Source organism: Haliotis asinina, chromosome 12 (assembly GCF_037392515.1).
Source record: "Haliotis asinina isolate JCU_RB_2024 chromosome 12, JCU_Hal_asi_v2, whole genome shotgun sequence".
Classification (NCBI taxonomy): Eukaryota; Metazoa; Mollusca; class Gastropoda; order Lepetellida; family Haliotidae; genus Haliotis; species Haliotis asinina.
In genome coordinates, this window is record NC_090291.1 from 49,970,327 (window position 1) to 49,995,367 (window position 25,041).

At 41.4% G+C, this 25,041-nt stretch overlaps 2 protein-coding genes across 6 annotated transcripts in view; one reads left to right on the top strand and one right to left on the bottom strand.

Annotated features, from left to right (window-relative positions):
* Positions 1–2,812: 2,812 nt before the first annotated feature.
* On the bottom strand, positions 2,813–11,538 carry LOC137257654 (FAST kinase domain-containing protein 1, mitochondrial-like). Of its 5 annotated transcripts, none has more exons than XM_067795013.1 (7): positions 11,407–11,538; positions 8,220–10,561; positions 6,583–6,699; positions 5,958–6,062; positions 4,979–5,060; positions 3,828–3,942; positions 2,813–3,487 (listed from the first exon to the last, which is right to left on the bottom strand). In XM_067795013.1, the coding sequence occupies exons 2-7, from the start codon at positions 10,366–10,368 to the stop codon at positions 3,419–3,421; spliced, it is 2,637 nt and encodes an 878-aa protein (XP_067651114.1). In that variant the 5' UTR covers positions 10,369–10,561; positions 11,407–11,538; the 3' UTR covers positions 2,813–3,418. The 5 variants fall into 5 exon arrangements, with proteins under 5 accessions (XP_067651114.1, XP_067651111.1, XP_067651110.1 ...); XM_067795010.1 differs by having other exon boundaries at positions 11,340–11,526; XM_067795009.1 differs by lacking the exon at positions 11,407–11,538 and adding an exon at positions 11,116–11,185.
* LOC137257656 (large ribosomal subunit protein mL38-like) overlaps positions 11,432–25,041 on the top strand; it is a 28,696-nt gene continuing 15,086 nt past the window's right edge. The window contains exons 1-6 of the mRNA XM_067795015.1: positions 11,432–11,709; positions 12,105–12,248; positions 13,235–13,443; positions 15,290–15,408; positions 15,728–15,886; positions 16,936–17,072. Of these exons, the coding sequence (XP_067651116.1) occupies positions 11,553–11,709; positions 12,105–12,248; positions 13,235–13,443; positions 15,290–15,408; positions 15,728–15,886; positions 16,936–17,072 (925 nt within the window). The 5' untranslated portion in view covers positions 11,432–11,552. The remainder of the gene's footprint in view (positions 11,710–12,104; positions 12,249–13,234; positions 13,444–15,289; positions 15,409–15,727; positions 15,887–16,935; positions 17,073–25,041) is intronic.

A 25,041-nucleotide genomic window follows, 5' to 3' on the forward strand; every position in this document is an offset into this window, starting at 1 on the left:
CTGATGGGATATTAGTATTATATAAAAGGATACTAGCATCCCGTCAGTGACAGTTTATACCTTGATGGTTTTTAGCATTACAAGCCTCTTGTGGATTTGGATTCGTATTTGTTTTCTGTTCATAATGTTTTCATTACAAGGTGTTGGACTTTACTGAAAATGAGGGTTGAGCTCTAAAACTTGTTTCTGGGGGAAGTTGATACTACAAATCAGTCTAGTCACGAGTGATGCCTTTTGGATGATTGGGATAATGAAAGATACTGAAGAGTATTATTGTTTCCTTGCACTTAATTGAAGGTTCCCAATAACATTGATCTGATACTAGGGTATACATAGCCTAACCCCATTTCTGAATGGCTCAGATGTCATCTGGTGATGACTTGTTACTGCATGGGAGGTCAACAGTGTAGTCTGACTTTGGAAACTTGAAACAGATCCACAGGAAACATGTTTAGTGTTATTCAAAGGACAAGGTCTAATGTAGACAGTGTAAGATCATATAGAGACCTCTTGGGCCTTGTTCATTGTTAATGTCCAGCTACATGTAAATATTAGAACTGTTTATTCTGCTGCACAGTAGAGCCCTTGGAACAATTGCTCCCAGCTTCATGCTATGTTTAGACGGGATGATAGCCTGGTTTTCTTCCCAAACAAACAGACATTCAACGTGCTTGTTGTGATAACAGATATGTATGTTGTATTTCTTCCCAAAGTATTTGTTCATGGAAATCTTATTGGTGTATTGGCTGTCTGAAAGAACATGTATCTCTTGTCACTTTATGGAGGAAATACTGTGTGAAGGTGAGCTGTTATTATTTCACAGCATGGCAAGGTGAGGATTGTATCAACAGAATTATCCCCCTTTGTGCAGCAAGGTGCTTTATCATTTTTGTGCTGTTTATTTGTTGTTGCTCCATGCTTGAAAAGCAGAGTGAAGTGACATAAAAGAGGATGGTCTCTCTAGAACCCCATTACATGAAGCCTTGTAAAACTCAGTATTGTTGTGAATGAATTGTGATATTGTGAACTGATGCTTGTGAAGCCATGTGAATTTGGTCATTTTGTTGGACTTGGTAATGTGCCACCTGCATGTTCAGAAAGTGAGTGAGTGAGGATGGTTTTACACTGATCCTAGCAATGTCACAGCTAGGGACACCAGAAATGGGCTTCCCAGATTGCACGTACTTGTGTGTATAATCGAACCAAGTCTGACAAGTTAACACTTAGACAACAAGGTACCCTACCACCCTGTATGTTATGTAATTATCAAGACAGTCTAGTTATTGACAAGACACATCAGTTTATGCTGTTAAAATGCTATAATGTTCATCAACCACGTCAGTGAGGTGCACCACCCAATCCAGGCAGCCACCTCTTGCAACCATCCTCGATATCTCCTAGGCCTACGTTCCGATGATTTTCCACTATACTATGGATGCGTCTACGGGTCGGCCTGATAATTCAATTACCTCCCTTTGCTGTCAATCAGCTAAGTCACCATTACAACCGAGCTTGCCAGTGTCAACAAAGCCAGCAGTCAAAGCTGCGAAGGTTTGTTTGCAGGGTGACTCAGATTTAGGGGAAATTATACAGACACATTGATAGGTCCGAAATTTATAGAAAGTACATGTAAGAACTCCTTCTGCCTTCAGAGAACCTCTGCTGGGTTTGTGTTGCCCAGTTAGATAAGTGAGTAGGTTGGTTTGAGCAACCTCCTACAGACACCTGATTGGATAAAAAGGCAGCCAAGTGAGATAATCAATTTATCGGGCTGAGTCGTAGGTGCATCCAGGGTATAGTGAAGACTGAAAGAAACGCTGGAGATATCAAGGATGTCTTGCAACAAGCATGAAGACAAATTCTAACCAAGATCCTCACAAAGCACTGGGTGCTTAAGATAAGTTCTAACCCTGATCTTCACAAGATATTACTTTGGTTCCTGCTCCAGATGCAAACTGCAGACCATCATAACTGACATATCTGTTGTGATATAGAGAACCCCTCAAGGTGTATTTTAGGGATAACATTTTGAACTTGATTCATGCTTACAAGTACTGGGAGCCAGTGGAGATTCATCAGTACTGGTGTTACACTGGATGTTTTCTTGCTGTGATGAATCAACCATGCTAAGGCATATTTCACTCTTGAAGCTTCATGAGTAGATCTTACCTGATGACATATGTTGATTAGCATGCTTTTGCCACAGTCAATCCTGGACAGAATAAGAAACTTGACTAACTGGCTAGGTGTGGCCATGGCCAATACATCTCAGGTGGTAGAAGCAGATTCTACAGATGTGCTGTATATGCTTTTTCCCTTGGATGTCAACTCTCAACTCAACTCATACAACTCTTGCGGTCACTAGGTGCACCATATTATTGAGGCATTCACATCTTCATGAGGTACCCATTCACACAGTACTTTGTTAAAGTATATTGGATGTTGTTGTACTTGCCACTAGGTGTTGACACGTATTATTGTGACCACCATCTGGTTATATACCAACAGATTTGTGGGTTCTTTTTGCACAGGGTTGTGTACTGCGCACTAGGGGTTGAGACAACACTGAAAAAGTCTGCATACAAAGCTGACTCCAAGGTGACCCCAGTCAGAAGTGGGCTTGATCTCGACACCTGAACCTGGCTGGATAACTAACCTGGTCCCTTTGAGAGCTTGCCCACCATGCCCCCCGTATGTGAGCCCAAGAACATGGATCACTGGCCTATCCAGGCCCATTCATTTCTGATCACTTTCACTTTTAGAAATCGTTGCAACTGAAAGATCTATTTTTTCGGCAATGAAAGAGAGAGTATAAAAAAATATGATATTTATTTTCTAAAACATCACAATATTTTGCAGCATGTATAACAGCAATGGCAAGTCCAAAATATTCATATGCTGGGGAAACAGTAAAGGTAATCACATTTTCATTTATCACACTGTAATTTTATGATAACACCGAAACTGGAAACTTTTTTCCAGTAAGAGTATCAAATCTCCATTCTGATCAAAAGAAATCCTGATTAATTTACCACTGTTCATTTTGCTCCTGACCTTGGAAATTTATTAACTCCAGGTCACTATAAATCGATTTGCTATTTCAGTTCTGGTGATATTGTCTTTTCTTTTTGTTGTGAAAGCACACTGCAACAAAGTTTGGTATCTAAAGTCAGAATGAAGGATCCTGTTTCTGACAGTTTTATGTGACTGGGTAGAGGGTTCCATGCCACTGTCTGAAGTAGGTCCTGCTTGGGATCGGAACAGTGGCATCAGGTTTCCTACGATATGACAGCAGTCACCCTGTCCATACACAAGGAGAACTTGAAATGGCCCTTGACTAGACACTGCTTGACTTGAACACAACAGTATACAATGCAGAAAGTGCAGTCGGCGATCGAGTATCAGAAACATGGCTTGATTACAGCTGTATCTTCCTTCTCAGGTATTCTCTGTTATCTCCCATTGACTGCCATTCATAATAAGGCACCTTGGAACAGAAACAAATATGAACATAACTCTCTCTCAACCAAAGCCATGCTGCACAAGAGCTACCAACAGCTAAATCACTCCTGACACTCAGTCAACACTACATCACTCATTAACCTTAAACAGTGTCACATTATTCGAAGAACTGTTTCTGTTGTTGACCACTACATATCTGCATAAAACTGGCTAACTTTTACATGGCTTGTTAATGTTTCATGTTATTATTCAACCAAATCATGCATTCTGTTTGGTGGTGAGGTACAGTAGAGAAATAGAATTAAATATGAAACAAACCATGTTGCCAGGTAATTTTGCAATGCATTGTTACACCACATACATACCGGAATAACTTTGTAGCCAAGGATTTCCAGATGGCGCTGTTTGCTGATCTTGTCATGGCCCAAAGTATAGCTGTTCAAGGGATAGCTGTCCTTCCCATACCACAGAATAGCGACCCTGAAGTCAGAGGACATTATTACATACAACCACCAATAAACACTGACCATATTCCATTCCTTGTATTGAAAGAAGAGCCAGTAATTATGAGTTAAACTTACTATACTTTTAAGGTATAGCTGGAATAATTGGTTGAATTTAGGCCTGAAAGTATTAAATTTTCATAACACTCAAGTCAGATACAGAAAAGGCCCTTAATTTGAACCACAGTGTTTTCCTTAATACATGAAGTGAATCTACACTCTTTAGGTTGATAGTGAGTTTCACTGCCAACATCAGTTCCAACATCTAGTGCCCCACATATGTCAAAAATTCCAGTAACTGGAAGTCATCATTTTGTAACCTAACTTCCTTTTTAATGTATGTCTATCTAGAATTTAAGACATGAGATTTGTTCAGGTTCAAGAATTGTCCCAAGTCATAGTAGAATAGATACTCCATTAATCAAGACAACAAAGCAAGCAAATGCACAAAATATGGTTAAAATGCCATTTAAGCTTTCTGTACAAGGGGGGATAACTCTAATATGGTTCAGCTGATGATATAGACGTACCTATTGTGATGAAAAGAAATGACATTTGACATTAACCATTACTATATGAAGTACTTTGAGTTTTAATATATGGAAAATACACAAACAACTCCTTAGTGATTGAAATCAATCATTATTCTGGTGGAATGACAAGGATTCCTGCAAGGAATTTAGTAGAGAACCAACTAGTCTCAGAAAATATATTTCACAGAAATAAAACCAAGTTCCTTCATCATATTAATGGAATATAACAAAGGAGGCCATAATATGGAATATAACAAAGGAGGCCAGAGACTTTCTTCATTCCTTAACTGTGAATATCTACACTGATCACAAATTCTAGACTTGCATGGGCTCTCTTGGATATATTTGTTTCCAGTCTGAATGACAGACAGGGAATTTATTCTTATTTTAAATACATGATGACCTCCTACACTAAACTTAAGTGTCAACAGACTTCATATGGCTTAGAATGGCAGAGATGTGATATGTTGTTCTGTATACCTCTGATACTCTTGGTCTTCATCATCCTCAACAGATGTGTGCTTCACAGGTAGACCATTGGCATCCAGCAACACCTCAAAATCTGAATTACAAAAATTATGTGATGTGAGTGAATGAGTGTCAGTGTCTCAGCTTGACCATGTGGACGTGGAGTTTGCCTAAACACATAACTACTGTGACAGTGAACATATAACCGGAGACAATATAATATATTATAAGGTCTCTGATATCACTACTTTCCACTGCCCCCTATGCCCCCAAGCAAAATATGTTACGCTAAAAGGAAATGGGTTTATTTGATAGAAATATGAAAGTGTTTGTGTGCTTGTAGCATAATGGAGTCTAGGGATACACCTCTGAAAGTCTATTATATGACCCATGAAAACAAATGAAAATGAAGTGTGCAGCCCACTTCTCACAACAGTGTGCAGCCCGCTTCTCACAAGAGTGTGCATCCTGCTTCTCACAAGAGTGTGCAGTCCCCTTTTCACAAGAGCGTGCCGCCCCCTTTTCGCAAGAGTGTGCAGCCCCCTTTTAACAAGAGCGTGCAGCCCCCTTGTCACAAAGTGTACAGCCCGCTTCTCACAAGAGTGTGCAGCCCGCTTTTAACAAGAGCGTGCAGCCCCCTTTCTCAAAGCACCTGTCCTTACCAAGACAATGATGGTAGGGTGTGTAGGCTTGGTCTGGTAGTACTCTGCCTCCTACACAGTGAGTCAGTTTTCATTTCATGCAGAATATTTGACTTAGTTATGTCACAGCATCTCAGCTTTACCATACTGACATGGGAGTGAGCCTAAACATGTAACTACTGTGTCTTGCACTGCCCCCTACGTCCCCAAGTAAAATATGTTATGCTGAAATCAAATTGATTTATTAGATGGAAATGTGTTTTTGTGCCTGCAAACCTCCCCCTTCCCCTCCTTTCTCAAGTGTCTGCAGCCCCCTTCCTCAAAATGTTGTACTGGCCCCAGGTCCATACCGAGACAATGATGGTAGGGTGTGTAGACCTTGGTCTGGTAGTACTCTCTGCCTCCTACAGTATTCTTTACCAACGACTCCAGTTTCCGTGGATACCGGTTGTAGTCTGCAACAAATACATACACCAACATGATTAACAGTAACATTTTATGAATTCAACATCTGCTGCCATTACATCCTCTGGGCATACAAATGTTAACAGACAAAACTCAAGAAATATGAAAAGACAGCTGTTGCAGATGGCAGTTCAGTTATCAATTCCATCGATGTTCAAGGTTACACATGGTCTCGTAAGCTACATGGCTTAATATGATTACCGACTCTGAAAACAATTCTCAACTGCACTTCTCCAATCATTACTTGCCCACTCACTAAACCACACATTAATCAGACAGACAGAAACTAATTCATTATTGAATATTTGGCAATTGATGCTTACTACATAATCTCCATACAACCAGAATTGTCATCATATTAAAATATACACTTGACATGTTAAATGAAACATTAAAATATTACATGAAAAGACATCATGGATATTATGCACAGTGATCGATGCCGTCTGAGTAAAATTATGTGTGCTAACCAAGTTATTCAATAGACATTCCTTTTACATAGTTACTCACGACGTTCATACTGGATGTAGAAGTCCTTGTGGAACCAGGGGATGTCCAGCTGAGGGCAGTCCATCACCATGTGTCGGTTAAGGAGCATCATCGGCAGCTCCAGAGTTCTTTTGGTACCTAATGATCAGAGAAAGTGATGGAGAATCTTGTTTTAGCGTATAACATTACTATTTGTCACAATGTCCAGACTTGATACATGAAGGTCAGTTCGTTAGAAACACAACACTGTGTTTCTAACAAGGCTATCGTAAAAAGTATCTCCATAAACTCTGGTTGATCTGTGGATTCAACATCAGGGAAAATAATCAGGACGTTTGGCATGATATTTTCAGGCATTGCAAAAGTCTGCCTTGATAATGTACTATAAATTATGAAATTAATGCATGACATGGTCCATTCAAGTGTCAATCTCTTGTCAAGAGTGAGTGAGTGAGTTTCGTTTTATGCCGCTTTTAGCAATATTCCAGCAATATCACGGCGGGGGACACCAGAAAATGGGCTTCACACATTGTGCCCATGTGGGAAACCGAACCTGGGTCTTCAGCATGATGAGCGAACGCTTTAACCACTAGGCTACCCCACGACCCCATCTCTTGTCAAGAATGCATTAGGACATTAATGAATGTATCCCTGCCTTTGAACTATGAAAAGTATTCATCCAACAAAAACACCAAAACAGTACACTGTGAAGAACTCTTTTGCAGTTACCCTATGTTAGTTTGCTGCAGACTGCCCAACTCAACGATGTTCCTCTTAAATGAAAGTGGTGTGTAAATAATTGAGTCCAGACAATCCCATGATTAACACCATGAACACTGATCTATGCAATGGTGATATGATGACATGAGCCTGACTGATAATAACATTAGTCACATCTTATGGGTTGCTGAAGACCAACACTAACCCAGATCTTGGTTTGCAAGTGCAATATGATTCACATGCAAAATTCTGTTTCTTTCATTTACATGGCCAACCATGAGAGAATATCGAGTGTCTACCAATGACTGTCATGACATCAGGAACTAAATATGCTTGATTTGTAACTTAAGCTGGTCCATTATTATTAATACTTTAAATGATTTCTAGCAACTATAACAAACAATTCCATAGATGTCAATCATATGTCCAAGTTGGGCAAGTGTCATTGGTAGTATAACCATCGTAACTCACTGGGCTCCATGTAAGGGCTATGACGTACATACAGATATAAAATATACATGATATGGTAGGAAATATTCTTAGAAGCGTAGTAGCTACGCACTACAGCACTGGTGTACGGTCTTAGAATCATTTACAGACGTATTTATCTGAAAAAGCATTGTTTTATTGCTTAGTGACCTGTCTACAGAAAAGTATGTGGTGGAGCATATACTTAATGAAACACAAGATTACACCATTGCATTCAATGCTGTAGATGTCTCCCAAGTTTTTCCAATACTCATAAATTGATAAAATATGGAGTATGTATTCCTGATACTGAAAACTTATATGGAGCCCTGAAACCCAATGAAAGAGATCCTGGGATGCATGACGTCTGCACTTTTACAGTTTGAATCTAGGGCCCACTAAATATATAAATCATAACAAGAAACTATAACAAAACCCTGTGCTCACTCATGTACACTGGCAACACTGACCTTCTCGCATCTTGTCAAACATTTGCAGATAGTCGAGACTGAACATTTGACCGAGTTGCATCTCAGGGTAGATCTGGAACCGACAGAGGTTCAAGGCCAGGGAGACCTGAACATGAACGTCATTCTTCCGCAGAGCAACATCCATCATTTCACAGCACACTCCACTGAAGGCCTCCATGTTCTTGGGATTATACCCAACTAAAACAAACCATTCTAGAATCCTGCTTGCAATACTAGGGCTAATCTTCCACCCATAGTCAAGAAAATACATTTCTAAATTCTCCGACACCTGAGGATCATAATACCGAATATGTTCCAAGGTGTCAAGAAGAGGAGACACTTGGGATGAGGTCAAATATTTCGTCACCTGCCCCAGGTGAGGCATCAGCACCTGGAGGGGTGTCATATCTTTGCTAGAGCTGTCAAGGTACAATCCCTGGATGATTCGGTTGATCATATCAAACTCCCTCACAGCCTCTAACTTTTCGGACAATTGTTTCTGAAGGCTGAGGTGAAGTTCCAGAACAAGGTTTGGATTTTGTTTCACAAATTGTTGATTTTTTATCCGGATCATTATGGAGCATATCTGTTCTGGATGCAGCCATGATATGTTGGCTTGTAGATTTTTGACAAACTTTTCTGGCAATTCATCCCTGAGGTTTGAAAAGATTATGAGCGTGCTAGAATACATTAGTGATCGTTTGAAGAGAACTTCATCTCCCTGAAGCTGAATCAGTTTCTCCACAAGCTCAGTTCGAATGGATTCATTTTCAGCCGCCCTTCTTACTAGGAGTCTGAGAACTTTAAGAAATCTTGCCTTGAAAGTAGTTAGATTGTCAAACAGATGTAAAGCTTGTTTTTGAAATGCCATCATCACATTCTTGTCATCTATCTCAGCGTAAAGGAATATTTCAGCCAGAGAAGAGAGAGCATACACATCGGCATCTTTCATTTTACTCAGGAGCAGGGGGTAGATGCGGGTTTTCACTCGAAGAGGTGTTTGAGCAGTGAAGGACTGACACACTTGTACTATATCCCTGATTTCTATAGTGGCTGATGATAAGTCAAAGAGGTCCATGCTTCTCTTCTGCAAATCGTTTGCTATTGATCCATCAAACCTATGAACTAATTTCAAGCATCTGCAGCATGATGCAATATCCCCTGAGTCAAGTCTGTCAATATGATACGGAAGCTGACACACAACATAGTCCACTAATTGATATATGGTCTTTCTTGATATGGATTGCATTAGGAAAAGACGCTTCACATATCTCAAAAGATGTCCTAAAATGTCTGAGTTGGAGACACTTGGCAACTTTTGAAGCATATCGACAACACTGAATAGCAGTCTGCTGGACAGTTGAGAGCTCAACCATGGAGTCTGTGAGATGTGGAACAAACACATATTCCTCACCAGCTCTTCATCAATGGTTTTAAAGCCTTCATTTAGCAGCTCTTGAATTCTTGACGTCATCTGTTTAAGTATGTCATCATCAACATCATTCACACTCCTCAGACTTGCAGCAAGTGTGGCAAGACTTTTTATGTCCATATGTCCTATCCTGGTTTGAATCCTATCAAGAAGCTTCCTCACAATGTCGTTTTTCTCCATGCCCAGATACTTGAGATGCAACAGCAAGCTCAGGCAGTCCTCATGGGGAATCTCACATGATCGTACCGTTAACTCTCGCAGAAACTCTTGCATGGTCATGTGATCAACCACAGGACCGAGGAATGTTTTTACTTCCTTATTTAGAATCATCTGCATGAGTGTTACATCGGGTGAGTTGAAGTAAAGCCAGGGAACACTATACAGCTCCCTGTATCTGGCTCTTTGTATGGCTGCAACAATATTAGAGAAATCCTTCCCTGTAAGTCTACCTGCTTTCAGTTCTCTTTGAATGTAATGAAAGATTCTTTCTATTTCAAAATTTGCATCAGGTATTACTGCATCCGTTGTAGTTTCCCTGAAAACAGAATGTTTTAAAAACATGGACACATGGCTAGCTTTCACCCGATGCCTTTTCTGTACTGTCCACACATTTTTACATTGAATGGTGTGGATTCCAAAGGGAGATAACACTCTTGCAAAGTTGATGTGATACTGTGACAGCCTGAATCCTCTACATATCCAAAAGAGAGCTTGCATGTCGGGACACTAATGAAGGTGTGCGTCACTTGCAGTTCATGTTGCCAGAGTAGAGGACTTGACCGTTCAGTAGTAGTGGCCCTAGCTTTTCAGGAGTGATAAATCCTTTGGGCTGGGGTGCCTTTGTCAGTAACTCTACATCAATGATCCATATCCAGAGGCTGTTACATATGCCAGCCCAATATCTTTGTACCTGCAATATTTAACAAAATAGTTACCACTTTTACATTAAATACCAGAGTATGACAGTTTTGGTCAAATAATTGGCAAGAAGCGGAATGACCTCATCCTAAGAAACATTTCAGTATTCAAGTTTGGCCCAGGGTACGTTTCTCAAAGACTTCAGATAGATCTAAACAGGTCAATGCAGGCAAACAATAAAAGTCCAGATGGCATGCCTGTTGCAAATTTCTCTATAGTTCCTTTCAAGTTACAGAATTTACCATGTTGTTGCACTATTCTCATATTTTTAACAGACAAGTGTCCACACCACCAGTCATAGTACTCTAGCTGTTCCTTTGCATGGAATGACAGATATTTAGAGACACACACAAGAAAGACACATACTTCCTAAAGTTTCTGCTCATGTAGGGAACTGAACGCAGAAATTAGATCTAAAGACTATCAATACCAGTGATTTAACTTCCAGAAACACATGCGTGGATGTTCCGGATTGAGACCGTGGACTGTTTTCATGGTTACCACGGCTACGCCAATTTCTGCCACAATACATTGAGTTAGTGTTACCTAAGGACGGGACATTCGACGCACGTGACTGTGTTTATAGAATGTTATTAGTTTATCGAGTGGTAAATACTTCGAAGGGAGATAATTTGAATTATATTTTCAAATTGCCACCCGTATCAACATGGCATGGAATGGCTATAAACCATCACATAAATGGGTGGCGATAGCCGTCTTAATTACTCCGTATCCGAAAAAAAAATATGAAAAGTTTAAAAAATGATGACCGTTTCTCGTTATATCTGCTCATTAACGTAGGAATACGCCCTGAGTGTCGTTCTGATGGAATACTACTCGATAAAGTCGTTGTTCGCCTTTCGTGAGAGGCTCCAGCTTGTGCGTGTTACTACCATCCCTTTTCTTGAAGGTCGTTTCATTGCAAACACTGTTCGGAGCATCCGCGCTTCGCAAAGTATTTCAGAGTGACGTCCCTTTGAAACATGGCGACGTCCTTGGTGTCACTCGTGAGATGCAATGCTGTGAAGTTACTTGCAAACAGGGCCTGCATTACTTACCAAACTGTACGATTCCGTCGTGCAAAGAGGGTCTGGGGAACAAGTTACGAAAATGCAAGAAGTTACGAGGAAAGAATGGCAGGTAATGAAGTAGTGCGTTTGAAATCATACACTTAAAATGTTCTGAACTTTTGTACCAGTTCCATTGGCACTCTAGCTTGACAGCCTGTTTGCATTGAACATGGAATAAGTGAAATGTCAAAGTAAGTGATGTGTTACATATTGTAAGCAGAGCACGACACAAGTCATGTGATATATATGCGATCCCCGGGGACCCAGTGATTGTCTTCCCCTGTTCCCCACTACTCCTGTACAGTCAAGTCATGACCATCTTTGGCACTATTTCTTGTGTCCCAGCCATTATTCAGCTATAACCCGTGCAAAACGCAACTTATGGCATTTGTATGTTTGGGGTTTAAATTTTCTCACTACAGACATGATATTTGCCATTGAGAAACACAATACCTATTGTTTCAGAGCTGAAAAGTCAAGAACCAATCTTGAACCAAGGTATAAACATTGGGTTTCCCCTGAGAACAGCCAGTTTCAACTCTGACCAACTTCACAAGGACTGGCTAAAGAAGAGACTAGGAAAAGAACAACAAGCACGGAAAAGAGAATGTAAGATCCGCAATTTCTGTTTACCTGGCTCAAAGTCAAGTGTGCATATGTGTTGACATGCTCATCAAGATTCACTAATCATTGTATTTTGAACAGCATCTCTGAAACTACAAAACCTGTTAAGTTGAACCTAAGTATGAATTATCCCAGCAATGGTGTTTGGAATCAATTATTTACACATTGCCATCTTCAAAGTCATATTACTTAAATAATGCTATGTTTATGCCTCAAACAAAAAAATATCTATTTCAGTGGAACGTGATGGTCATATTATTCAGTACAGTTTCAGTCCACAAATTAGGGGTGCAGCTGACTAAGTTATCAGTGCTATAACTATTTGTTGTACAGAGTTCCATCCCCTCGGCTGTATCTTGGTTTGTCTGTAACACACTAGGTTAATGACTTTTATCAGTGAATCCACGGAAATACACGTATTTAAATGCAAATCAATCAATCCTTGACCATTTTGGGGGCTTGTGGCCCCCAGACCCCTAGCGGATTTTCAACTGAACTCACATGGCCATCTCTCTTCTGCTTTTCTAAGTTTCCATGAAGTTAATTAATATGGTATAACTGGAATACTGCCCTCAACTGCGTCAGTCATTGACTGGGTGTAAAATTCAAAATTCTTGGCATCAACTTTGTGTGCAGACTCTTTCAGTGTTGTCACAATGTCTACTGTACATTACACAACAGTGTCCACTTGAAAGAACCAATGAATCCATTGGTAAATTATCAGAATGCTTGTGAACACCTAATTTACATTAAACCTGGACCAAGTACTGTGACTGTACTGAAGATTTCTGATTGTTACAAAGTTTTCCGAATGCAAGTCAAAATACTGGTTTTTGATCGCAATACAAATCATTTTCATGTCTGAATCGGTAAATAGTGGTAAACCGGTTATATTGCACAGCCCTAACCATGATAATGATTAGGATAACCTCACGAAAAGACTACTAACATAATATTATATTCTGTTACAGTAATTATCTCCCTGGAGGATGTTAAAGCAAAATGGCAGGAAGAGCAGGGCAGCAGACATGTACACCAGATAGCGAAGCACCATGGCATTTACCAGGACATGTTTGACCATGCTTTCTTCTACCCAGCGACAGACATCGACATCAGTTACGACTACAATGAGGACTTTGTCACAATGGTCTTCACAGGAAATAAGATATCACCAGCTGATGTAAGATATCTGTTGAAACCATTATTTCATAAAATCATTCCTATGAAAAATGTGCAGTGTAACCTTTGTACACTGCATTTTAATTACATATAACTCAGTGTCCTTTATGATATGACATTCTTGTTCCATATGATTGTATAATGTTTAGATGATAGTATGTCCTTCATCATGTTTATGTCTGTATTGGCAGTGATTGTTCATATGATGATATAGTCTTGTTGATCCTGCAAGCCATCCTTTTACAGGCCATCAGTGTTATGCTCTCTTTGTTTTTCTCATACTGTGGATATTTCAATGCTTCCATTAAAATGTCGTCAATGTATGCACACTTACGAGGTTTAATGACATGTCTGATATGTAAATAGTTGCTTGATTAGTGGGATTAATATTTGAATTAATTTAAATATTTTTGGATTCAACTTTTCTGTATTAAGCACAGAACAAAACAGCTGTGTCACTGGTATAAGTTCATGTGGGTCTTAGTTTTATATTGAGGTTGATGTTAATGTTACTGTTAGCTTGTTGGTGATATGATGCAAGGGAGGCAACTGTTACCAGTAGTTAGGAGTGAAAGATAAAGTGGGAAGGTAGGCACTCATGAGTTTTAACACATTACCGATAGGTTAGTGAGAAAAAGATTTTCAGTTTGGCCTGCTGTTATACCACATACTTATATTGTAATTTAATGTGCAGTTACCACAGAACCTCATCAGATGGTAGTCCATGGAAAATCAAGGCAGGTGGTCAAAACCTGCATGTGATATCAAATTGTCTAAAATTTTGAGATGTGTTTCTTTAGCTTTCATTAAGATCTTATGGCTGAATGTTGCAATTCATTTATCTAAAAGTTTACTTCATTAGAAGATGGTTTTCTTGCTGATTGACAAAGTCCCCAATGATCAGTTTGGTTTACATGTATACTTGTTACTGGTTACTGATGTAAAGATACCAGACTGTTACAGTTTCAGTGTCATCTCTGAAACCCAATATCCAATGCCATAAATACTAGTATCATGCACATTGTGAGTGAATTTGCGTTTCTGCAGTTTTAAACAATGATCCAGCTATATCTCACTCAGTGTAACATTATATGGTAAAGCTGTCTTGGGGTGGCCATCATCAAACTGTGTATCATGACTGTAGTTTCATCCGTCACTTGAGTTGTAAGAGGCGACTAACGGGATCAGGTGGTCAGGCTTGCTGACTTCGTTGGCACGTCATCGGTTCTGAAATGTGCAGATTGATGCTCATGTTGTTGATCACTGGATTGTCTGGTCCAGACTCGATTATTTACAGACCGCCACCATATAGCTGGAATATTGCTATATGGAGTGCGGCGTAAAACTAAACTCACTCACTCACTCCGTCACTTGAGCTTGTCTAGTCCAAAATGGATTATTTACAGACCACCACCCTCTTGCTGAAATATTGCTGAGTGCAGTAAACTCACTCACTCTGTCACTTGAGTTAATCATAATACATGTATCTCATTACAGATTATCCAACTAGTGATAGTGTTTATGCATTATATCATGCTTGTCGTAACATTGCCATATATGTACTTTTATAGTAAATACTGTGTTAAAATCCATGATAGTTATCATGGTGCCATGTCAACATATATCTGGTATATGTTGAACAGTATTCATTTGTGGATCACAATTATTCCATTTGACTTTGTGCAACAAATTGTTGTGAGGCTGAATTATGATCGCTTTTTGTGAAAGTAATAATAAGTGTCAGCAAGTGTTCTTACAGTTACACATTCTGACTTTCAACTGAGTTGAAACTTTTTGAAGACCTTGTCAGTGTTTCAGTGAGCTACAATGCATTGCATGTTTTCCAGGCTGCTGAGTGCCCATATGTTACGTACCAGAGTGATGACAAGTCATTGTGGACGCTTGTCATGTCCAGTCCTGATGGTCATCTAGAGCAGGACGACAAGGAGTGTCTACATTGGATGGTGTGAGTACAGAACAGGTGCTTCCTGAACCTGGATTCCATGGTCCACACTCAGTGGCCTTGACCATGCCAAAATCTTGCTAATTGTTAGACATGTCACCATCTCTTACATCCAACATGTAAAGGAATCAGAAGTTAGTGTAAGAAAGGTAATCTGACATGTTGCCCTCGGATATATAATGTATGCAGTGATTGCCATCTTAAACCAAAAAGACAAATGAAATACTTTCAGCCAATTAAAAAAAACCCCTGGATTCATGAGTTGACAAAGTGTGAGATGTTGTTTATCGAAATGTACATTATGATGTATATGTTTTCTCAGTGCGAACATCCCAGGTAATGATGTAGAGAAAGGGGAGGTAATCTGTGACTACATGCAGCCCTTCCCTCCGAAGGGCACAGGGCATCTCCGCTATGTATTCATCCTCTACAAACAGTCAGAAAAACTTGACCTCGGTCAGATACAGAGGCCATCAAAATGGTAAGAATTTGTTTTTCAAGTATGTCAAGTGCTGATTCATATTTTTATGTAAAATGAGGGAAAGATTTTTGGTGTTGTGAATTCTTGTATACTGATAATGACAGTGTGTTGAAATGTGCTACCGGTAGATGATTTAAATATAAGGTGTTCATATGTTTATGAATTTATTCGATAAGAGGACTCTGTTTAGACAATATTCATGACCTGCTCTAAAGATAGTGTAGACTTCTAGATTAAAGTAAGCCCCCAACAGATTCTGGTGGTATGTTCATTGACAAAATTATGGATGATGTCAGACTTGGTCAGTTAGTGCCTTGGTTGTGGATCATTGTATATGTTGGTGAATACCTTACAGCTTTGGTTGGGTCAAGGCTCATATTAGATTTCTCATTTATCAGTGATTTTAACCTTTTTTCCAGAGTAGATAACCAACTGGACAGTCCATAATAAAGTTTTAATTTGAAAGGCTGAATAATTTAGCCAAGTTAGGTTACCATATTTCAATAGTGAAATAGTCTTGGCTCATCCAAATTGGCAGTCACAGTTCCTTTAATTCAAACACCATTTCTTGTGGTGAGTGAATGAATGAGTGAGTTTAGGTTTATGCCACACTCGGCAACATTCCAGCTATGGTGGTGGTCTGTCAATAATCAAGTCTGGACTAGACAATCCAGTGATCAACAACATGAGCCTCGATCTATGCAGTTGGGATATGATGACATGTGTCAACCAAGTCAGCAAGCCTGACCACCTGATCCCCTTTGTCGATTCTTATGACAAGCATGCCTTCTGAAGATCATTTCTAACCTGGGTCTTTTCTGTGGTGACATAGTACAATTTTTGCACACCATATGGATAGTTAATGGTAATAATAGTTACACAGTAACAGTTTTTAACATTCACACGACACAAATGACAACAGATATGAAATCTGGTATGTAGTGGTCGTCCCTTTAAGGAATGACATTTCAGGTTTGAAACGGGCATTGATCATTTAGACTTATGCGTACATGAAGTGGAAACTGTGCATCACTTTGTGTCTGTTTCAGCCTGTCTCTACAGGAGAGAACGTTCAGCACACTCAGCTTTTACTCGGAGAGACAGGATGTTCTGACACCAGCAGGACTGGCCTTCTTCCAGTCTGAGTGGGACCCATCAGTCAGGGAGTTTTTCCAAAATAAACTAGGTAGCTGGCAACATAATTCTCTATATTTTTCCTTATCCTGACTCATGCTTAATAGCTTATCTCCTCCACCCTGGCGAAGGTAGTGCAATACCTGAAATCCCTTGAAATTCTCTTCCAAAAGAAGCAGACGTAAAATACACTCAACCAACCGGAAGCCTCCCTTTTCCTGCCAAAACAGTCATATGACTTGCCATGCTTGTCACTCTCTCCTCATCGCCCAACTAATCGGCTGGAGGCATCCTGGGGTCTTGAATATGTCAAGAAGTTTTTCAATTATTTTGGTCCTTTAACTAATTTTATGTCATATGTGGTATTTGGCTTATGTATAAGCATCAGAATTTGTTAAATTTGTGATGATTTTGTATCTATATAGCACATAACTTCGTGAAATCGTGCTTTCAGTGTAGATTACGGCTGTCAGTGGTTGTCCCTCACTTAGTTTGTCTGGCGTGTCTTTTCTTCTACTATTTGTTGTAAATTTTGCAGAAATTTATCTGATTCAGAATTTACATTGTATGTTCGTTCTGTTCATAGACATGCAAGGGCCAGACAACTTTGGCTTTCATTAGTCATGTCTAAATCGACTCATTTAGCCTCGGCTAACCGTTTGTCATTAACTGCTAAAATTCAACATTCTAGTGACTGGTGTGTCTCCGGGGCAGTGTCTTGGTTCGAGTGAGTCGTCCCCTAGACAACACAAGGGAACCTCAACGTAGACGGAGTCGTCTCAGCCTAAGAAGTGTAGGTCATCGAAGACGTCAGTGAGTCAACATACTTCGACAGCAAAGAAGTCTTTCGGCAACGAGATCGTCCCTCTGCAGGAATGACATATCTACGATGAGCCACCGCTGATTCTACACAGCGAGCAGAATGTCAACTGCCTTCATCTAGACCAACTCCAACTACATCGTCACTATTACTGAACGTCAGCCTAGGTCATCGCAGCAGACATCTCTACGAGTCAGACATCACTACACACAGCTCGGCCTTTCAATGCCAGCGTCTTCATGCAGCAGTTCACCGTGCACATAATGTAGTATGTAGTGGTCGTGTGAGCACTCCATTAGATCTGCACTCCCTCCAGAGGATGAAGAGGCATCGTATGCATGCACCCGCTCAAGGAGATCATCACCATCGTCTTTGTTATTCCGTCACAGTCTGGAGAGAGATCCACCCAAGCACTTGTCATGTGAGTCTCCCCAGTCCGTCAAAGGCACCGTCAGTGCTCGTCATCCCCTTCAGACCCAGACTCACATAAGAAGGATCATCAGCATTCGTCGAATGCATCTCACTCATGGAAGGATGGAGACAGCTATTACCTATCGTCATCTCTAGAGGAAGACCTCTTCTTGGACTCTGAAGTCACGTCGTGGATCACAAATGGTCTGGACTTGGTCTCGCCATTCAAGAACTCCAACGAAGCCAACATTTATAGGATAAAGAATGAGGACATAGACACGTCAATGTTTCTGCCAATAGCTCGGATATCTACAATTACTGAAGATTTATTTTGCAGCATTCCAGTTGGCAACCAAGTTTCTGCAACAACATATGCCACCTCTCAATGCTCGCAGTTTCCTCTTCACCACATGGGGCCCTTTATCAGAGCCCCAAATGTAGATGAATCATAAAAGATCGTCAGTGATGCCCGCAGTAGATCTTACAAGATAGAGGACAAGCGTCTTGCTCAGCTGGACACCACTACGAGATGTACCTTTTTCGGACTAGCTCGATCTAGAGCCATCAAGGAGACTCTCATCCCCAAGTTCAGCAACCCTGCCAATGAGGAAGAGAGAATGATCCTGTCAGCGCTCATCACACAGAAGGATCAGCAATTTATGTCCGAACATCTTGTCTCAACTACAGCGGGATTGAATCTACTACGTCGACAAGGTGTCTTGTCCACCTCATCATGGAGTGAAAGTTTTACATCAAGCCCCTTGGTCGGCGCCTACAGTTTTTGATGGGAAAATTGAAGAGGTAGCAAGGTTGGTCGCCCAAGATTCCAGAGAAGTTATGATGATAAAGTCCATTGACACCTTGACAACGATGCTCAAGTAGACAAGTCTGTGTTACTCTAACAAGTCCAAGTTCTTCAGTTTCCAGAGAGTGAGATGTAAGAAGTTTAATACTCGAGGAGGCAAATCTTCTTCTTTTCGTCGCCCCTATGGAGGAAATAGCTGCTCTCAGACATCAGGCCGTTCGCCCAAGGATGGTAGAGGAGGTAAACGTTGAAGATCAGGTTCAGAACGACTGGAGTCTTCCACCCCCAGCCGTTCCCGTACAACTGCCTCAAGTGGGTGGACGTCTTCAACTCTACTGGAAGAATTTGGGAATTCTCAATGACGATTACATCACATTCGAGACGGCTACGAGGTTCTGCTCGAAACTACACCTCCGGTCACAAGAGTAACAGCTCCCATCATTTATGCAAAGGATCAAGTAGACAAATTGACCAATGCCATAACAACGCTGTTACAGAAGGAAGCAGTAGAAGTAATACAGCCACAGAGTCTAACACCCAGCTTTTACTCCCCAATTTTTCTGGTACCCAAGAAGAATTCCAAAGAAAACTTTCGGCTCATATACAACATGAAGGCATTCAACAAGAAGTTTCTATGGAAACCAGAGCGCTTCAAAATGATACATCTTCCACAACTACAGCTCCTCATCTGAACAGCGGACTATCTCGCTAGCATCAATCTACAGGATGTATATCTACACATCCCTTTTCCTGCCAAAACAGTCATATGACTTGCCATGCTTGTCACTCTCTCCTCATCGCCCAACTAATCGGCTGGAGGCATCCTGGGGTCTCGAATATGTCAAGAAGTTTTTCAATTATTTTGGTCCTTTAACTAATTTTATGTCATATGTGGTATTTGGCTTATGTATAAGCATCAGAATTTGTTAAATTTGTGATGATTTTGTATCTATATAGCACATAACTTCGTGAAATCGTGCTTTCAGTGTAGATTACGGCTGTCAGTGGTTGTCCCTCACTTAGTTTGTCTGGCGTGTCTTTTCTTCTACTATTTGTTGTAAATTTTGCAGAAATTTATCTGATTCAGAATTTACATTGTATGTTCGTTCTGTTCATAGACATGCAAGGGCCAGACAACTTTGGCTTTCATTAGTCATGTCTAAATCGACTCATTTAGCCTCGGCTAACCGTTTGTCATTAACTGCTAAAATTCAACATTCTAGTGACTGGTGTGTCTCCGGGGCAGTGTCTTGGTTCGAGTGAGTCGTCCCCTAGACAACACAAGGGAACCTCAACGTAGACGGAGTCGTCTCAGCCTAAGAAGTGTAGGTCATCGAAGACGTCAGTGAGTCAACATACTTCGACAGCAAAGAAGTCTTTCGGCAACGAGATCGTCCCTCTGCAGGAATGACATATCTACGATGAGCCACCGCTGATTCTACACAGCGAGCAGAATGTCAACTGCCTTCATCTAGACCAACTCCAACTACATCGTCACTATTACTGAACCTTTCGAGGGTTTGCAGTCTACGCAGACTTCGTCAGCCTAGGTCATCGCAGCAGACATCTCTACGAGTCAGACATCACTACACACAGCTCGGCCTTTCAATGCCAGCGTCTTCATGCAGCAGTTCACCGTGCACATAATGTAGTATGTAGTGGTCGTGTGAGCACTCCATTAGATCTGCACTCCCTCCAGAGGATGAAGAGGCATCGTATGCATGCACCCGCTCAAGGAGATCATCACCATCGTCTTTGTTATTCCGTCACAGTCTGGAGAGAGATCCACCCAAGCACTTGTCATGTGAGTCTCCCCAGTCCGTCAAAGGCACCGTCAGTGCTCGTCATCCCCTTCAGACCCAGACTCACATAAGAAGGATCATCAGCATTCGTCGAATGCATCTCACTCATGGAAGGATGGAGACAGCTATTACCTATCGTCATCTCTAGAGGAAGACCTCTTCTTGGACTCTGAAGTCACGTCGTGGATCACAAATGGTCTGGACTTGGTCTCGCCATTCAAGAACTCCAACGAAGCCAACATTTATAGGATAAAGAATGAGGACATAGACACGTCAATGTTTCTGCCAATAGCTCGGATATCTACAATTACTGAAGATTTATTTTGCAGCATTCCAGTTGGCAACCAAGTTTCTGCAACAACATATGCCACCTCTCAATGCTCGCAGTTTCCTCTTCACCACATGGGGCCCTTTATCAGAGCCCCAAATGTAGATGAATCATAAAAGATCGTCAGTGATGCCCGCAGTAGATCTTACAAGATAGAGGACAAGCGTCTTGCTCAGCTGGACACCACTACGAGATGTACCTTTTTCGGACTAGCTCGATCTAGAGCCATCAAGGAGACTCTCATCCCCAAGTTCAGCAACCCTGCCAATGAGGAAGAGAGAATGATCCTGTCAGCGCTCATCACACAGAAGGATCAGCAATTTATGTCCGAACATCTTGTCTCAACTACAGCGGGATTGAATCTACTACGTCGACAAGGTGTCTTGTCCACCTCATCATGGAGTGAAAGTTTTACATCAAGCCCCTTGGTCGGCGCCTACAGTTTTTGATGGGAAAATTGAAGAGGTAGCAAGGTTGGTCGCCCAAGATTCCAGAGAAGTTATGATGATAAAGTCCATTGACACCTTGACAACGATGCTCAAGTAGACAAGTCTGTGTTACTCTAACAAGTCCAAGTTCTTCAGTTTCCAGAGAGTGAGATGTAAGAAGTTTAATACTCGAGGAGGCAAATCTTCTTCTTTTCGTCGCCCCTATGGAGGAAATAGCTGCTCTCAGACATCAGGCCGTTCGCCCAAGGATGGTAGAGGAGGTAAACGTTGAAGATCAGGTTCAGAACGACTGGAGTCTTCCACCCCCAGCCGTTCCCGTACAACTGCCTCAAGTGGGTGGACGTCTTCAACTCTACTGGAAGAATTTGGGAATTCTCAATGACGATTACATCACATTCGAGACGGCTACGAGGTTCTGCTCGAAACTACACCTCCGGTCACAAGAGTAACAGCTCCCATCATTTATGCAAAGGATCAAGTAGACAAATTGACCAATGCCATAACAACGCTGTTACAGAAGGAAGCAGTAGAAGTAATACAGCCACAGAGTCTAACACCCAGCTTTTACTCCCCAATTTTTCTGGTACCCAAGAAGAATTCCAAAGAAAACTTTCGGCTCATATACAACATGAAGGCATTCAACAAGAAGTTTCTATGGAAACCAGAGCGCTTCAAAATGATACATCTTCCACAACTACAGCTCCTCATCTGAACAGCGGACTATCTCGCTAGCATCAATCTACAGGATGTATATCTACACATCCCTTTTCCTGCCAAAACAGTCATATGACTTGCCATGCTTGTCACTCTCTCCTCATCGCCCAACTAATCGGCTGGAGGCATCCTGGGGTCTCGAATATGTCAAGAAGTTTTTCAATTATTTTGGTCCTTTAACTAATTTTATGTCATATGTGGTATTTGGCTTATGTATAAGCATCAGAATTTGTTAAATTTGTGATGATTTTGTATCTATATAGCACATAACTTCGTGAAATCGTGCTTTCAGTGTAGATTACGGCTGTCAGTGGTTGTCCCTCACTTAGTTTGTCTGGCGTGTCTTTTCTTCTACTATTTGTTGTAAATTTTGCAGAAATTTATCTGATTCAGAATTTACATTGTATGTTCGTTCTGTTCATAGACATGCAAGGGCCAGACAACTTTGGCTTTCATTAGTCATGTCTAAATCGACTCATTTAGCCTCGGCTAACCGTTTGTCATTAACTGCTAAAATTCAACATTCTAGTGACTGGTGTGTCTCCGGGGCAGTGTCTTGGTTCGAGTGAGTCGTCCCCTAGACAACACAAGGGAACCTCAACGTAGACGGAGTCGTCTCAGCCTAAGAAGTGTAGGTCATCGAAGACGTCAGTGAGTCAACATACTTCGACAGCAAAGAAGTCTTTCGGCAACGAGATCGTCCCTCTGCAGGAATGACATATCTACGATGAGCCACCGCTGATTCTACACAGCGAGCAGAATGTCAACTGCCTTCATCTAGACCAACTCCAACTACATCGTCACTATTACTGAACCTTTCGAGGGTTTGCAGTCTACGCAGACTTCGTCAGCCTAGGTCATCGCAGCAGACATCTCTACGAGTCAGACATCACTACACACAGCTCGGCCTTTCAATGCCAGCGTCTTCATGCAGCAGTTCACCGTGCACATAATGTAGTATGTAGTGGTCGTGTGAGCACTCCATTAGATCTGCACTCCCTCCAGAGGATGAAGAGGCATCGTATGCATGCACCCGCTCAAGGAGATCATCACCATCGTCTTTGTTATTCCGTCACAGTCTGGAGAGAGATCCACCCAAGCACTTGTCATGTGAGTCTCCCCAGTCCGTCAAAGGCACCGTCAGTGCTCGTCATCCCCTTCAGACCCAGACTCACATAAGAAGGATCATCAGCATTCGTCGAATGCATCTCACTCATGGAAGGATGGAGACAGCTATTACCTATCGTCATCTCTAGAGGAAGACCTCTTCTTGGACTCTGAAGTCACGTCGTGGATCACAAATGGTCTGGACTTGGTCTCGCCATTCAAGAACTCCAACGAAGCCAACATTTATAGGATAAAGAATGAGGACATAGACACGTCAATGTTTCTGCCAATAGCTCGGATATCTACAATTACTGAAGATTTATTTTGCAGCATTCCAGTTGGCAACCAAGTTTCTGCAACAACATATGCCACCTCTCAATGCTCGCAGTTTCCTCTTCACCACATGGGGCCCTTTATCAGAGCCCCAAATGTAGATGAATCATAAAAGATCGTCAGTGATGCCCGCAGTAGATCTTACAAGATAGAGGACAAGCGTCTTGCTCAGCTGGACACCACTACGAGATGTACCTTTTTCGGACTAGCTCGATCTAGAGCCATCAAGGAGACTCTCATCCCCAAGTTCAGCAACCCTGCCAATGAGGAAGAGAGAATGATCCTGTCAGCGCTCATCACACAGAAGGATCAGCAATTTATGTCCGAACATCTTGTCTCAACTACAGCGGGATTGAATCTACTACGTCGACAAGGTGTCTTGTCCACCTCATCATGGAGTGAAAGTTTTACATCAAGCCCCTTGGTCGGCGCCTACAGTTTTTGATGGGAAAATTGAAGAGGTAGCAAGGTTGGTCGCCCAAGATTCCAGAGAAGTTATGATGATAAAGTCCATTGACACCTTGACAACGATGCTCAAGTAGACAAGTCTGTGTTACTCTAACAAGTCCAAGTTCTTCAGTTTCCAGAGAGTGAGATGTAAGAAGTTTAATACTCGAGGAGGCAAATCTTCTTCTTTTCGTCGCCCCTATGGAGGAAATAGCTGCTCTCAGACATCAGGCCGTTCGCCCAAGGATGGTAGAGGAGGTAAACGTTGAAGATCAGGTTCAGAACGACTGGAGTCTTCCACCCCCAGCCGTTCCCGTACAACTGCCTCAAGTGGGTGGACGTCTTCAACTCTACTGGAAGAATTTGGGAATTCTCAATGACGATTACATCACATTCGAGACGGCTACGAGGTTCTGCTCGAAACTACACCTCCGGTCACAAGAGTAACAGCTCCCATCATTTATGCAAAGGATCAAGTAGACAAATTGACCAATGCCATAACAACGCTGTTACAGAAGGAAGCAGTAGAAGTAATACAGCCACAGAGTCTAACACCCAGCTTTTACTCCCCAATTTTTCTGGTACCCAAGAAGAATTCCAAAGAAAACTTTCGGCTCATATACAACATGAAGGCATTCAACAAGAAGTTTCTATGGAAACCAGAGCGCTTCAAAATGATACATCTTCCACAACTACAGCTCCTCATCTGAACAGCGGACTATCTCGCTAGCATCAATCTACAGGATGTATATCTACACATCCCTTTTCCTGCCAAAACAGTCATATGACTTGCCATGCTTGTCAC